The sequence below is a fragment of the Schistocerca serialis genome, chromosome 8, assembly GCF_023864345.2.
Source record: "Schistocerca serialis cubense isolate TAMUIC-IGC-003099 chromosome 8, iqSchSeri2.2, whole genome shotgun sequence".
Taxonomy (NCBI): domain Eukaryota; kingdom Metazoa; phylum Arthropoda; class Insecta; order Orthoptera; family Acrididae; genus Schistocerca; species Schistocerca serialis.
The window spans coordinates 247,435,886-247,451,833 of NC_064645.1; the positions used below are offsets into that span (position 1 = coordinate 247,435,886).

Sequence of the window (15,948 nt, forward strand, 5' to 3'; positions counted from 1 at the left end):
TTGTTGTGTGTTGTGTTGTGTTTGTGTGCATGCTTCATGGTTATGTGTCGCTTGCTTTTGTATTTTGTGGTTTATTTTATCCACTCTCTGCTGTGCAATTTGTTTTATTGTGTTCAGTTTTTTTGTGTTTGTTCATGGGTGTTTTGTTCAGTCCGTGTAGTAAATACCTGAAGCTAGATTTTTTGTGAGATATGGGGTGATTTGACTGGCTAAGAATAATGGTGCTGGTGATTGTGGGTTTCCTGTAGATTGTGAATTCATGTTTGTTGTTTCTCTTGTTTATGCTGAGATCTAAGAAATCTAGGACTTTAGACATAATGTAATAGACAACATAAAGTGCACCAAGCTGTTAATTCATATCTTAACTGTGAACTGTAAACAAATGATGTATAATATTTTACAACAATTATTCATTCACAATTGTAAATATTTTGTACCAGAAGTTTCTCTAAACGTTAATAAGTAACAAAAATTTTACAATAATAAAATATAATAACCCACTGCAAATAGCACAAAAAGTTCTGAAACATGTCTGAGTAAAATGACACTGGAAAGGTGTCTTGCATAAGGCAGAATTCCTAGTCCTATGTATCCATTATGTTTTTTTATTACGTACTGGTACCACTGTCAAAACTTTCTTCCCGAGAAACCTTGACGTGGCTTGACAATCCACTGCTGGCCTGTGTCAATGCCACTGTTTAAAATGCATTGTGTAAAGTGATGTAATAGTCAGTGTGAAATGACCTGTATTCATCGTTAGTTAGTTAGTTGGTCGCGTGTTCCATTGATCAAACACATGGTATGGTAGCTGTTATGATGTGGAACATGTCAAGTGCACAAGAAATGCATAAATGAAACAAGATTTTTTAATATATTTGTATTACAATAGAGAGTTAAGGATTAATATTTCTCTTATGTACCCCATTCCGTTGAATGGTACAAAATGCATAAACTATATTTATAGATTTATTGATTCCTATTCAAGAATTCATTTATGGTATAGAAAGAGTTGTCAAGGAGATATGATTTCAATTTATTTTTGAAGCTATTATTGCTGTCTGTCAGACATTTTATTTCATCTGGTAATTTGTCAATTATTTTTACAGCAGCATATTTTACCCCATTCTGTGCCAAAGATAGGTTGAGTAAAGGATAGTGTAAGTCTTTCTTTTTTCTGGTATTATAATCATGAATGTCAGTGTTGTTTTTAAACTGGTCCATGTTGTTGAGAACAAATTTCATTAGTGAGTAAATTTACTCTAAGACTGTTGTAAGAATTCCCAATCTTTTAAAAGCATACCTACAAGATGTGCGACTATGAACCCCACACATTATTCTAATCACTTTCTTTTGAGCAGTGAATACTTTTTGTCTAAATGTTGAGTTACCCCAAAATATTATTCCGTATGACATCAGAGAGTGAAAGTATGCAAAGCATGTTAGCTTACTAATTTCTATATCCTCAAAATTGGCAATTATTCTGATTGCAAAAGATGCTGAACCTAGTCGCTTTAGAAGATCCAAAATATGAATTCCCCAATTAAGAATCTCATCTATGTGTACACCCAAAAACGTAGTATGCTCTACCCTGTCTACTGACCTCTGTTGATTTGTTATGTTTATTGAAGAAACTGTACTTTTTGCAGCAGAAAATTGGATGTACTGTGTTTTTTCAAAGTTTAGAGCAAGCCCATTTGCAGAAAACCAATAAACGACTTTTCCAAAGACTTTATTTGTATCATTTTCAATTGGAGTTCCTTTTACCGGATTAATAATGATGCTTGTATCATTAGCAAACAGTGTCAGTTCAGATTCCTGTTTCAGACAGAAAGAGAAGTTTTCACATATATCAAGAACAGAAGGGGAGCCATGATTGAGCCCTGTGGCAAAACTAATGTAATTTCACCCTATTTAGATGAAGTGGTAAACTTATTTAAATCACTTGACCCAAATAAGGAATCTTTTTGCTTCCTATTCTGTAGGTACAACTTAAACCACTCGTATGCTATTCCATTTATACCATAGAACTGTAATTTTTGTAACATAATGTCATGGTTCGCACAACAAATGCTTTGGACAAGTCACAGAAAATTATTATTGGCGACATTTTACTATTTAAAGACTCTATTATGTGGACAGTGAAATTATATATTGCTGTCTCAGTGGAACAGCATTTTTGAAATTCGAACTGTGATTTACTAAGTATCCTATTACTGTTGAGATGGCTGACCACTCTTGAGTACATTACTTTCTCGAAGATTTTTGAAAATACTGTAGACGAGGATACTGGCCAATAATTATTGATATTTGTGGTGTCCCCATTTTTGTAGAGTGGCCTGACAGTGGCATATTTCAACCTGTCTGGGAAAATACATTGAGTTAGTGATGCATTACATATATATCTCAGAACATCAGCTGTAATTGCTCCACATTGTTTTAGTATCTTATTAGAGATGTCATCTACTCCAACAGACCATTTATTTTCCAAAAATTTAATAATTGTACTTACTTAACAAGAGGTTGTTAGGTGAAACTTAATCTGACTATTTTTTTTCAAAACAGACTCTTCCATGTACTGCCTTTCTTTTTCTTTTGAACTGTTCTCAGCATTTTTTTCTCTACACTTAAGAAATGGTTGTTATATACAATAGTTACTTGTGTACTGTTGGTTAGGATGGTCTCGTTCTCCTTAATAGTAATACTGCCTACCCCAGTAGTTACTTTCCTTGTCTCCCTTCTAACAACATTCCATATTGATTTTATTTTATTGCCAGAGTTGTTAATTTCTTCTCTAACATCCATATTTCTTGATTTCCTTACAGCTTTTCTCATTATGTTACAATAATTTTTATAGTGTAAAACTACTTCTGGGTTTTTACTAGCTCTTGCTGTCTCATAAAGTTTTCTTTTTCTTTCTGAAGACACTTTAATACTTGTTGTAATCCAAGGTTTCTTTGAAAAGTGTGTGGGGTTACATTTAGTAATTACCTGTGGGTAACAATGTTCAAAAGTGGATATAAATTTATCAAGAAATATGTATGAATTTAGCATTAGGATTTGGCTCATTATTATATCTTCCCAATTAACATTTCTTAAGCTTTCTTTGAAGTGCTCTATAGATACCGGGTTGAGTAACTTTTCACTTTTACTTAATAGTTTCCAAACTGTACACCCTGTTAGGTTTTGTAAGTTAATCAGTTGTGCATCATGGTCTGACAATCCATTTATCACAGGGAAAGTATGCGTTTATTTTACATCCCTTTTCTGTACGAATACATTATCTATTAGCGTCCTACTGGCTTGAGCTGTACGTGTAGGGAAATTGATCACTAATTCTAAGTAATATGTTGTTAATGACACTTCTAGTTCACTTTTCCTCCCAGAATTACTTAGAAAGTTTACATTGAAATCACCACAGATAAATAACTTCTTGTTTTTGTGTGATAGACAGCATAATAGGGAGTCAAACTTTCTTATGAATAGCTCCCAGTCTCCTAATGGGGACCTGTACACTGTTGGTAATATCAATATTACATTATCTACGTCAAGTTCACATGCACAAACCTCAAAGTGCCGATCAACACAAAATTTGCTTACTTCTACAGTTTTGCATTTGTACTATTGTTTTATGAAAATGGCAACTCCTCCTTTATCCATCCTAGGTCTACAAGTGTAAGATGCTAAATTATACCCATTTATACTCACTTACCCATGCCCACAGTTACATGGTGTTCAGACAGACAGAGTATATCAATCTCATTCTTATTTTAGATATCATCTGAACACACTAATAGCTCACCTGCTATTTTTTCCCCCTGATATTTTGATGAAGTAAGTTAATACAACCCTTTGTTTTATCCCTATTTACTGTACATGAAGTTTCCTTTATTCTATTTATCTTGATTGCCATCTGTCTGGTCTTTGGCTTGAACCTAAAAAACCTGTCTACCTGGACCCATTAACCACGAGGATCACCCCTTGTGTGACTATGGACCCCCTTAGAGTTTCTACTAATAGAGAACATGACTTACTTTTCCCTATCCTATTCAGGTGCAGGGCATGTGTAGTGTATCCCCACCTATCAATAGCATTTACTGGAACAACACTTATTTGAGATTTCGCCGGTGTCTGGAGCATCCTGTTCAGCTCAGTGTTAACATGCCTTATGGCAGTGTTTACCAAGGGCTGATCACGGTGCTGAAAGACCTCCACAAATCCCACATTTGTGTGTTCAGTTTCTGCTCCTATTTTATCCAGGTCACTCCTAATACTGTATCTTGGATTCGTTGATACATGTCTAAAATTTTATGTCGTTAATATATTGCTTCCGGTGCTTCAAAATTCTGCACAATCATGCGAACACAACTATCAGTACCTGTAGTTCGTTATTTTCAATTCAAAAGAATTAATTTTTTTTTCGAAAAAGCCCTAGTATGGCTGTTGGGCCCGTGACAGCGCCGGGGCCGTAGTATAACTGTGAGCATCTGCTGCTTGGATATACCGTCTTTGCTTATGAGTTCTGTCTGAGTAGCTCAGTCGTGTTGTCCGCTAAAAGAGAATGGCCAGTTTCTAGTTTAACCTGGTTTGAGTGCCTGCTATTTTTATTTTTTTCTGAACTGTGAAACGTTGAGTTGGCAATAGTGTGCTGAAAGACTTCGTTCACGTCAAAGTATTATCTCTGGAAGTAATAGCTGCGCGATTCGGAATGGCAGGTGAAGCGACGATTATGCGGCTATGCAGAGGAACTTTTGGGAATGTAAGTTGACCTGTCATAATTCTGATTATATGGCGTCACTCCGAGAATCGGCCTGACTAAATGACGTTAAAGACTACGCTTCTAATGCATGACTTTTTATAACAGTTACGCGATAGTATTATGTAACCCACTACTTTCTTAAGGTGATTTGGTATTTAAATGGCAAACACTGAGAAATGCATTGTTAGCAGGCCCTTGATTTGGCATTAGATTCATATTATCAGAAATAATTAGTAGGCTTATGATTTGGCATTAGATTCATCTTATTTTAAATAACAATTACGCATAAGCAGTAACAGTTCTTCGTATTTTTGACAGTGAGAGAGAGAGAGAGAGAGAGAGAGAGAGAGAAAAAGAAAAAGAAAAAGAAAGAAAAATACTCTTTGGTTTACTATATATATATCGATATGCTGTAGCTCTAAGGTCATCCATCACTAGTTTGCGTGCTTGATGCGAAAGACAGATGTTGGTAATAACGGGTCGTCGGAGTTGATCAGCGGTGTATTGTTAATGGCTTACCTGTGTATATTCACAGTATTACTGTCAGCCAGCGAAGCCAACGATTGTGGGAAGAAAAAAAAATCTTGTTGTGGTGACAGATAGCTCTGTTGGCCTCAGATCTAGGTTAGGTTGGAAGGTGACAGCACTTGTCGGTTGCGAGTTGGCGGAGAAAATAATGATAATAATAATCATGGTTATGGTGACAGACATAGTATTGCCTGACGTTGCATCAGGTTAGTAGAACACAGTTATCTCCAGAGCTAACCTGTTTGAAAAAATAGTCACCGATATCATGTTACAGTCACCATGTTTTTTACACCATTTGTTCCTTGTGTCCTATGTCATTGGTCAGAGCCGACGAGACGTATTGAATATTTCTGTTTATTCAGAATAACCTCTTGTATAGTGTGTAGGGTGATATTATCAGCTCAGTCATTAAAGAGTTCAATGTTGTTAGTTCCTAATCTGGGTGTTGGCACTTAAGTTACGTAAGTAATGAACTTCGATAGATGTCATAAGCCCTTTGATCTGTTGTAGGTACGGAGGCTTCATAGTGCCACAAAGCAGCAAGCAGCGGCGGCAGCTGCTGTTGCTGCAGAGACTAAGGTGCAACCAAGGATCAAAAAATTTTTAGTGTATCGATGGAATCCTGATAAGCCCACAGAAAAACCTACAATGCAAGAATATGATGTGGATCTCAACACGTAAGAACAAGTTCGGCATTACCCATTGCTCTTCATTTTGAGGCACAGTGAGTTATGGGGTGTATACAATTGACGTGTCCGGAAAAATGGGCTAACAGTCAAATACAAAAACTGAAGAGATAATTGTTGCCATCTGTTGCTGGATGAGGGAACTATAAAAATTAGCATGGTCTCGTGACTAAATATCACTTAGGGGTGAGACTGTCAATTTTAGTAGTTCCTGTACCTAGAAACTGATTGCAACACTTACATCTAAGGTTTTACATTTGAGGGTTAGCCCATTTTTCCATCCATGTCTTCAGTTGGTTGTTTATAATTAGCAAGTTCAGGGACTAGAGAATTAATATATAATTTTAAATAGTAGTAATAAATAACACACAGGATAACAGAAAATGTTATTTGATCCCCATAATGTAATTACAGCAAATATGGTGGACCTATATTTCACTTGGCATTGGATGATGTAATGCTCCGAAAGCAGAAGTTCTATTTTTTTATTTTATTGTATGTCATGGTAGTGATGTTGAATCATAAATAAATAAATAAATAAATAATAGCTGAGGAAACAATTGACCACATCTTGAGCTGCTGCAAAGTGATCACCAAGACTGACTAAAAGCAGTGGCACGAAAAGTCTACTGGAGCTTGCTTATGACAAAAGTATGATCTTCCGGTGGCAAAGAACTGGTGGGTCCATAATCTAGAAAACATTGCCAAAAACAAAAAGGTCAAATTACTACGGGACTTTCGACGGGTCGGCTTTTGGTACACAATATACCAGACATTACAATTATGGAGAACAAGAAAGTGTGGAGCATTGATATCACACGAGATAACAGAAATGAGAAAAGAGTTAAATAGCTTACAAAGATACAAGAACTTCAAAATTGAACTGTAGCTACTGTGGTGTAAACCAGTGTAAGTGCTCCCAGTGGCTGTCAGTGGTCAGGGCCAAAAGAGCTTAGTAACCACTTGAAAATCATTGGCATTCACAGTCAACTGCATTATAAAAAGTCACTTTACTGGGATCTCCACATGTTGCCCACCAATACACCATGCGATCCTAGACCTTTGGGAGGTGTCAGCCTAATAGAAAAAAATAGCAGGTCCAGCATAGTTACCTCTTTTTATTGTTCTCATAATAATAACTCAAAGTAACACGTTGTTTCGTAACTTATGTTTTGTGTTTATTTCACATATGCTCTGGGGAACATTAGCAATCCTTTGAAGTAAACTGAGTTGTCTAGAGATAATGAGACGACAGAAGGAAATACTGACCCAGTGAATGTTTAAAGCACATGCTCACAAAAATTGTAAAGCAAAATAAGAATACAAATAAATAAAACAATCCATATTTAACATTCTATTTACTAGTTCTATTGCTAAGTCATGTTTTTCATACTATGCCCTTTTTGGAATTTTAATTTCAGGTGTGGTCCGATGGTGCTGGATGGTCTAATAAAAATAAAAAATGACATTGACCCAACATTGACATTCAGGAGATCATGCCGGGAAGGCATATGTGGATCCTGTGCAATGAACATTGGAGGTGTCAACACACTGGCATGTATCAGGTGCCTAAATTGAAAATGATTTTTCTGCTTATTTGTGGTCACCGTGGATCAAGGCTTTTGCAACTAGTCATCAGGAGGACGAAATTTTGTATAAATGTGGCGTGAAGTTTCATTACAAAAGGAATTTCTAGATTGACTTATTTTACACATGATACTATTGCCTATGGCATAGTCCATATTAATTCAGGCAGGCTAGGCAAAAAAAATTACCTTCATAGTCTCAGATGTTATTGAATTTAGCATATGTTACATTAAAGGACTAAGTAAGGAACACTTTTTTCCAAAAAAATTTCTGCTCCAAGATAAAGCCCTCCAAAGATGACACTGCACATGCCATTTTGAAAATGCATATTTTGGAAAAAATTTTAAAATGTTGTTTCTCTTGTTTCTCTGACACAGTTCTAGATTTTTTTTTTGGGGGGGGGGGGGACTTCTTTTATTCGAAAGGTAATTGCTTTATGATTACAAAGAAATCCTCCTTTTGGACTTACCTGTCAAAGTTCTTTTACTATAGCATTCTGAATGTTTTTTTTCCCATAATTTCTTTTTCTGTTGATTAGTTTCATATAGTTCTACATTCCCTGAAAAGGAGAGCTTCCACTTTTCTAAGCTGAACATAAAGCAATTGAACTTTTTGCCATGCATAAAACCAGTTTTATCATCACATAACAGGTTCATAAAAATCAAAGCCTAGCCTTATTTAACATAGCTTTAGTTTTGAAAGATGAGGAAGAGACTCATTTTTCAAGCATTTTAAATGGTTCCAAATGTATGGGCAAGGTCCAAAGACTTAAAGGTTTCAATTTATACAACTTCTGTGCACTCTGTTTAGCCAGTCAATTAACTAAAAATATATTCCATTGCTTCAGCATCTTCCTTTGATATAAAGTGATGCCTTCGTGTTGAACCAATAGGAACTGGAGCACTTAAAATCTTCAAACCATTGTGAACAGGAAGTGAGCACTGATGGCATTGCTGCTGTCCTTCAACTGAAAACCTATATCCAGCAGTTGGTCCATATGGTAGATGAAGTTCACTACAATATCATTTAAGTCATAACTAGTGTCTATAATCTCTGCAATCCACCAGTCATACACACACACATGCCACAAACGTCCCTCTTCTCAGGTTGTGAATCTGAATATTATCCTGCTGTCTCTGAGATGTTGACTGAACTAACAAAATTTCTTCTTTCTTCCTCTTTAAAGTGCATGCAATATGAGTTCTCCCATTACGTTGAGTCCAAAAATTTGTCTTCTGAATTTCATTACCAGGAGTAGTTTGTTTGGACCATTCTTCTTTCTTCCTCTTACGGAATTCTTCGATTTCCTCTTTGGACAAAAGAATGAGGGCTCTGGATGTGTAAGATTTTACGACTCTCATAAAATTCTCAGCATTCTCAATCGCAGCTGTATTTGGTCTAGAAAAATTATATTTTGTAGCATGATGTTTAATTAGGCTCCTACACCATCACAAGGCCTATTCCTGTGACCAGTATCACTGTATATCCAGTCATTTGGTGCAAGTGACTTACTCAATTCAGACAGCTGTTAAAGGTTTTTAAAATGACTAGGAGCACCATCAGAAATAATGATCTTCTCTGCCCGTTTACAGTTGAAGAATTTTGCGCATTGCTAGTAAAGCATGTGCCGAGTCATGTCCTGTATGATCACTTATAACTACAACACTTGTGGTCTTGTTTGAAAATGTGTCCCACCTGTAAAATTTGAAACCTGGTCATTACTTCAATGATATCCTTGTACTTCATGTGGGAGAATGCAAAATCACAGTGAAGCACTAAATATAGTTCTTCAGCTTGTACATACCCTTTCACTTCTGCAAAGTGTTGTTGTTGTAATTTCTTCAGATGCTGGTGTGTTACTGCTTTCATTGACCATTTACAAAGTTCATCAATGAAACTGTCAAAGGCATCAGTTTTCTTAATAGTTTATTTTCCTCCCATAGCTTGTATGTAATTTCTGCAGTTATCTGCTACGTCTTCCAGGCCAATTGTCTGTAAAGACAGTCCTCCCTTTCCAAGGAAGTCACCACATTCTTGAAACAAACGAGTCTCTCGGTTTATGCCACAGACTACTAATGACTTCACATGCCCAAGCAAGGTGTTATGTCACATGCTCCAGTAAGTTCTTTGAAGTTACCACTCAGAGTTCAAAATTCACACAATACACACATAAACAGACATCTCGAGGTGGGTGTGCAACTACCCACTTAGGTCGTAGTGAATAAAATTTTGATATTCCAGTATGTGAAGTTGTATAGTTGCTCTTATAAATTGCAAAATTTTCTTTAATACTGCGAGTTATGTACCTATTCACTTTCACAACTTTTTGACCTTCGGCTGTTACAGTTATAAGGTCTTCTTTATTGGCACTCTGGCAAGAACTGTTCTATATATCTTCCAGATAAAATGACTGCGCTATTTGAACTTGAGTTACTTCTACAGGATGACCATAATAGGGATCTGGTCTTCCAAAGACTCTTTTTACAGACCTCCCATTTCTTGATTTGTCCACCATGTACTTTGATACTGACAGAATGTGGTCCAAAATTGTTTTCTTGGAAAATATCTTTGGGATAATAGGTAAAACTTACAACTTTTCACTATAGGGTGCACAGTATTCAACAGCTGAATTGGTATTTGTGAAAAATTCCTCGCAATAGGTGCAAGAATGCTTTGGTTCATTTTCTTGTGAAGATGGAATTTCTTCTTTGAAGAGTGTGGTCCGTTTTGCTGTAGTGTATTCATCCAGAGCTTTAGTAATTTCTCTGCACTTTCTTGATGCTTAGACTTTAGGACTCAACTTCACTGACCACGGTTTCTTAACAGGACTGACACCTATCTCTGTAGTAGAGTGATTCAGGGTATTTAACTCTCCCTCTGTTGATGCAAAATCTACATCATCTGCAGCATGTGAGGCTTCACCTTGTACAGATACTATCATTGTTGTTATTCTGTCAATATTAAGAACACAAAAAATGATCACTGGAGACATCTTCACTTTGAAACAGGGTCTTCAAATGAGAACACTTACTCCCAATGTGAACAAAATATGTTTTTTTTTTTGTTTGTATTATATATCACTCGTGTATGGGTATGCAAATAGTCAGCACACTTCACTCTCCTGTGGCCCCAGTCAAAAGACATTTCAAACTATCTTTTTCACAAAACACACTGCAACTGTGTCAGCTGGTGAATTCCTCACGAAAACACAGAACTCACTGGATGGTTTTAGATTTCTTAGAAGCCTCTTCAGTAAACAAATTAGCACTAAACAACTACAATACAGAAATCTGCAATGAACGACCATGACAAAGAAACTACAACAAAGTGTAATAAATATCTGCAACAATGAAATAGAAAAGAAATAACTGCTACAAAGACTATAGAAATAAACATTTTAACAAAGAAATTAGTAAGAAACAACTTCAGTGAAGACATACATTACCCTTGAAAGTTTTTAAAATAAAACCAGACCAACTTAAAAAGTGGAAGCTCTCCTTTACAGAGAATACAGTACTGCATGGTAATAATCAACAGAAGAAAATCTAACTTTTATAGATTGGCATTTCTGAAAAAAAAAAAATCTGTAAATTATAAAAAAAATTCAAAAGGCGGCGGTAAAAGGATGCTGACAGTTATGTCCAAATGGAGGATACCATTGTAATCATAAAGCAATTATCTTTCAAATAAAAAATACTAGAACAAAATATCTAGAACTGTTACAAAGATACAGCATTTTAAAAGTTTTTCTGAAATTCGCATGTTCAAAATGGTGTTCGCAGTGTCGTCTTTGGAGGCCTGTATCTCGGGAGGAAAAAAAAAATTGTATTTCTTACTTACACTTGAATTTTAACGTGTTAAATTCAATAACATCAGAGATTATGAAGGTAACTCCCCCCCCCCCCCTCCCCCCCCCCTCCTGAAGTGATACGGTTTATGCCCTACAATCAGTTGATGAACTAATTGCCTTATAGTTAACATCGGTGTGGAATGAAATGGTTACAGGCAACACAATAATGATTTCAGAAATCTGTGCTGTTTTGCGTCATTCCTCGTTTAAGCAAGTTAATGCCCTTTATAGTAATTGCCAATAATTTTCATTCTTTCAAGAAAATTCCAAATATGGTATTTAATTTGGCTGTATCAGCACTCTGTTTAATGGTGGCTGACATGAGTGTAACTCCTAATAAAATGAGAATACAGTTAATTATTTGAATTTATGATTGTCATGTATTTGTTGTTCCTTGTGTGATTTAAGAGGCTCAGGTGTGTTCCTTAATGGGTAATTCTTGATTATATTAAATCCTCCCCCCCCCCCTTTCCAACTTAACCCCTGTGTGATTTCCTTAATTACAGTTTCTGTAGATTCATTTTCATTTTAATCAAAGTGGTAAAGGGTACAGCAATCGGTTGCAAATAATGTGTATTGCTTATGCGAATTTTAGTCACTGTGTGACCAAGTTACAATAAGTTAACTTGCATCATCTTATTAAATATACACTTGGGTAAGCTTTAAATGTGAGCCAGTTGTAAAATAGTCATTTCATGCCAAAGAGACCAATATTAAAAAGTGTCCCCACTCTACCATCTCCAAATCTAATGAAGTTTTATGTGAAGGTTCTATATGGTGTTTGAAGGTTATGTACCAATTCTAGTCAAGTATGTTCAGTGGTTGAATTTTTAGGGGCTCTTAAAGAGAGGCTACTTATTTTCGCATCATGTACGAAGGTGTGGATGTGCCAAGTTTGCTAGACTTTTTTTTAAAAAGTTGTAGCATGCATTTGGTCATTTGCTTTAACATACATTGACAGCTTTTTATGCAGAATCACACCACGGCAACAATTTGGGATTTAGCCACACCTAAACATAGCTAAAAGCCTCTTAAAGTGTCTAAAAAAGTCGCCGTGCTTTTCTGAGAGCCAAGGTTTGACCGACCACTGCTACTTTTCATATGAACCAACCGTACCAAAACTTCAGAGGGTTCTTCCTATCTATGATATTTGTATGTGGATCTTATTTAATTAACATTGGCTGCCTAGAAGAAAAGATACCCTATTTACTCGAATCTAAGCCACAGTTTTTTTTCCGGTTTTTGTAATCCAAACAACTGCCTGCGGCTTATCTGAGAAATGTTTGTAGGTGCCGCCAGAACTAACTTCTGCCGTCAAATATAAGTAGCGCTACACAGGCATGCTTTGCAGACACAAAGATAAATACTGGCGCCAAAACCTCTGCGTCAGTAAATAAAAAAAAAGTCGAAGACGAGCTTTTTTCTCTGCCCCGAGTTTCAACCACTGCATTTTCATACATTATCCAACGAAGTAAATACAAATTCCGTATATTGTTCATCTTCGAATATAGCAGCAATTCAATGTACTACGAAAATCCGACTGGGAAGACTGTTTGGGATGTTTATCAATATGGCCAATTCTACGTTCTGAATTTTTTCCTACCTGTGAGAAGAGATGGTTACTAATAGGAACTTTTATGAATTGTGAATCACATGCCGTATTCTCTTCACCGTAAGAATAATGCGAATATGAACATTTTGCCATGTATTCTTTCGTGTTTGCTGCTCTCTCATTTAAATCCTGTCTGCCCAATAAACTACGAAACTAGTGTGAGACAATAGCAAACACAGAAGAATATACATATCATGTCATGTTTATATTCGTGTTATTCTTATGCCTAATGGTGATAGAAATGAAGCACGGCAATAGACTAGATCTTTTTAAATCTAAGATGACTCTTAATTTCTGTGCAGAATGTAATGTACAAAAGAGACGTATGCAAAGATTTTCAAACGGAGAAAAATTTTAGCTAAACTCTCATTCAGAACATCTTCTATCATTCGCAGTCTATTATTTGGTTCTTGTCTATCATTATCAAAGAAAGCAGCAGTGTAAGTAACAACAAATAGCAGTCTCTTGCCATTGTTTCGCTAATGAGATGCCGCGAGCGGCGACAGGTCGTAAACACACATTATCAGAATGTGACAAACAATGCACAACACAGTACAATAATGCATTTTAAGCTTAGAGTGACGTAAACACCTATAACAAAGAGAACGGCATTTATCAGATCAAAGAAAAATAAGCAATCGATTCAAACCAGATGAAGCACGTGAAAAAGGAAGGGTACCTGTATAAACACGGACGGAGCGCCTGACGCATAGCAATGGCTACCTGGTAAAGCTTAACTGCTAAGCTTAAGACTCGAACCAAACTACAGTAACTGTATCGTCATTCATTCGACCTAAATTGTGTCTCATATTACAATGGACCAACTTTGTTTTGATTTGGAGGTGCACCCTAAAACTTTTCTCTCCCCTTGAATTTAGAGTCTCAAATTTCAGGTGCGGTTTAGATTCGGGAATTTTTTTTTTTTTCTCCCCCTTGATTTAGAGTCTCATTTTTCAGGTGCGGCTTAGATTCGAGTAAATACGGTATGCATCTGCAAAGTTGACCAAAATTTTCTACATGCAAATTTTAGGGAATTTTTGGGGGGCAATATCTCAACTGTCTCTTGTTCAGTCCTCCTTTTATTACCAAAGCTGGAAAGAACATGCTTTAATTTCTGGACCTTGCATATTGATGAGTAAGAATACCTATTGAAAAAGAGGGAGAATGGATTATCGGTGAATACGAAAAATTAATACAGTTTGAAGTTGTAGATAAAAAAATGTGTAATTGTAGTATCTTTTAGTAGTATAAGATTTGCCTGCTGTTTAGGGAATATAACTACTAATAAGTGTTTTTACATTATTTTACAGTATAGAATATAGATATAATAAAACCTCAGAAAATGCTCTTGAGATCATAAAATCTAGATGATCATAATGGAATGTTATGTTGTTTAGACTGTTTTAACCCTACAATGTGTGGTGGTGCATATATGCATTGTCACTCAGTTTCTATTGACATTATAAAGCAATAATATTTTTTTTAAGGCTCTGTCCTCGCAGCAGTGATACATTGCTGAAATACCACTTTCAATTGTTGCTTTCATTGCCAACTTTTACTATGTCAGTCTTCAGTGACGCGTAATCTTTGGTGTTGACAGTTTTGATGGCCTAATTTGTATATTTTATATTCAAACAAGACCGAATCTTCCATGCTATTTTGGTGGATCAGATGGAGCTGATTGTCTTAAGTCATCACTATTCTACGAGTATTATGAAAAAAGTAAACTACAATCAGTTAAGAAAATGTCACCAAGTAGGTCTGGGCTTGACTTTACTGAAGATGCCCAAATTTGTCCCTACCATAATGCCTTGTTGATGACAAAATTTCAGTTCCTGCAGAAGCCTTGCTGCAGTCCATATGGTAAAGAAAAACATGTAACTAAGAAGGCTTTAACAGCAGTGACCGTTCCAGTGTCTGATAGATTGAAGTTACTGACAAATGTTTTTAAACCTGGTCAGAAAATTTGTACCAAATGTAGACAAGAAGTGGCCAAAAAAGAATCATCCCACCAGGATAAGCAGGAATCACCATGCACTGAAATCATGAATGTTGTTGATTCATTGATAATACTTCATTATCATCACCTGGAGAGTCACCATTAAAAGTTCAACGGATCAGCAATAGGGATTCAATAGGATACATAAAGTGCAAAGTTTTGAACACCCATTACAAAGTTAATTGCCACAGCTGCTGGTGTGAGCCAAGTAGATATTGCTAAAATACAAACAGAAGAGTGCCAAAAATTTAAAGATGTGGATATCTTAATTGAAGCACTTAAGCTGCAGGCTTCAAGAAATTGCAGTAAAAGTTCAAATTTTAACCTTGGCCCCCAAATAGTTGGACTATTGAAAAAAACTGCTAAAGAATTTGCTGCTTTGACTAAAATAGAGCAGAAGTCTACGAAACTAAAGCTAGAAGATGGGATTTTGACAATACATGCAAACTGCAAAGGGAAAAGCTCAATGATGTAAAACAAAATGGCTTAACTTTTTTGGAGATGATGAGTTTTCTTGTTTATGCTCAGGCTAAAAGGATTGTGTTGCAGTAAAAATAAATAGGAAAAAGATTCACATGCATAAACATCTGCTCCTTTGAAACCTGAAAGAAATGTTCGTTGTTTATTGTAAGCAATATGGAAAACAACTGAGCTTCTCAAAATTTTGAGAGTTCAGGCTGAAATGGCGTACTACAGTTGGTGCTTCTGGATCACATTCAATATGTGTATGTGCAATTCATCAAAATGTCAAATTAATATTGGCTTCAGAAACATCCATCCAAGATGACTACAAGGTTTTGAGAGAGAGAGAGAGAGAGAGAGAGAGAGAGAGAGAGAGGGGGGGGGGGACTGCATTCAGTTTGGAATCGAAAGATTGCATGCTGCAGTGTTGCGAGGAATGTTCAGGAAAAATACAACTAGAAACTTTTC

At 36.0% G+C, this 15,948-nt stretch overlaps 1 protein-coding gene across 1 annotated transcript in view; it reads left to right on the forward strand.

The window, feature by feature from the left end:
* Positions 1 to 4,605: 4,605 nt before the first annotated feature.
* The window catches only part of LOC126416308 (succinate dehydrogenase [ubiquinone] iron-sulfur subunit, mitochondrial), a 29,832-nt gene continuing 18,489 nt past the window's right edge, over positions 4,606 to 15,948 (forward strand). The window contains exons 1-3 of the mRNA XM_050083970.1: positions 4,606 to 4,756; positions 5,795 to 5,961; positions 7,392 to 7,535. Coding sequence (XP_049939927.1) covers positions 4,706 to 4,756; positions 5,795 to 5,961; positions 7,392 to 7,535 — 362 coding nt within the window. The 5' untranslated portion in view covers positions 4,606 to 4,705. The remainder of the gene's footprint in view (positions 4,757 to 5,794; positions 5,962 to 7,391; positions 7,536 to 15,948) is intronic.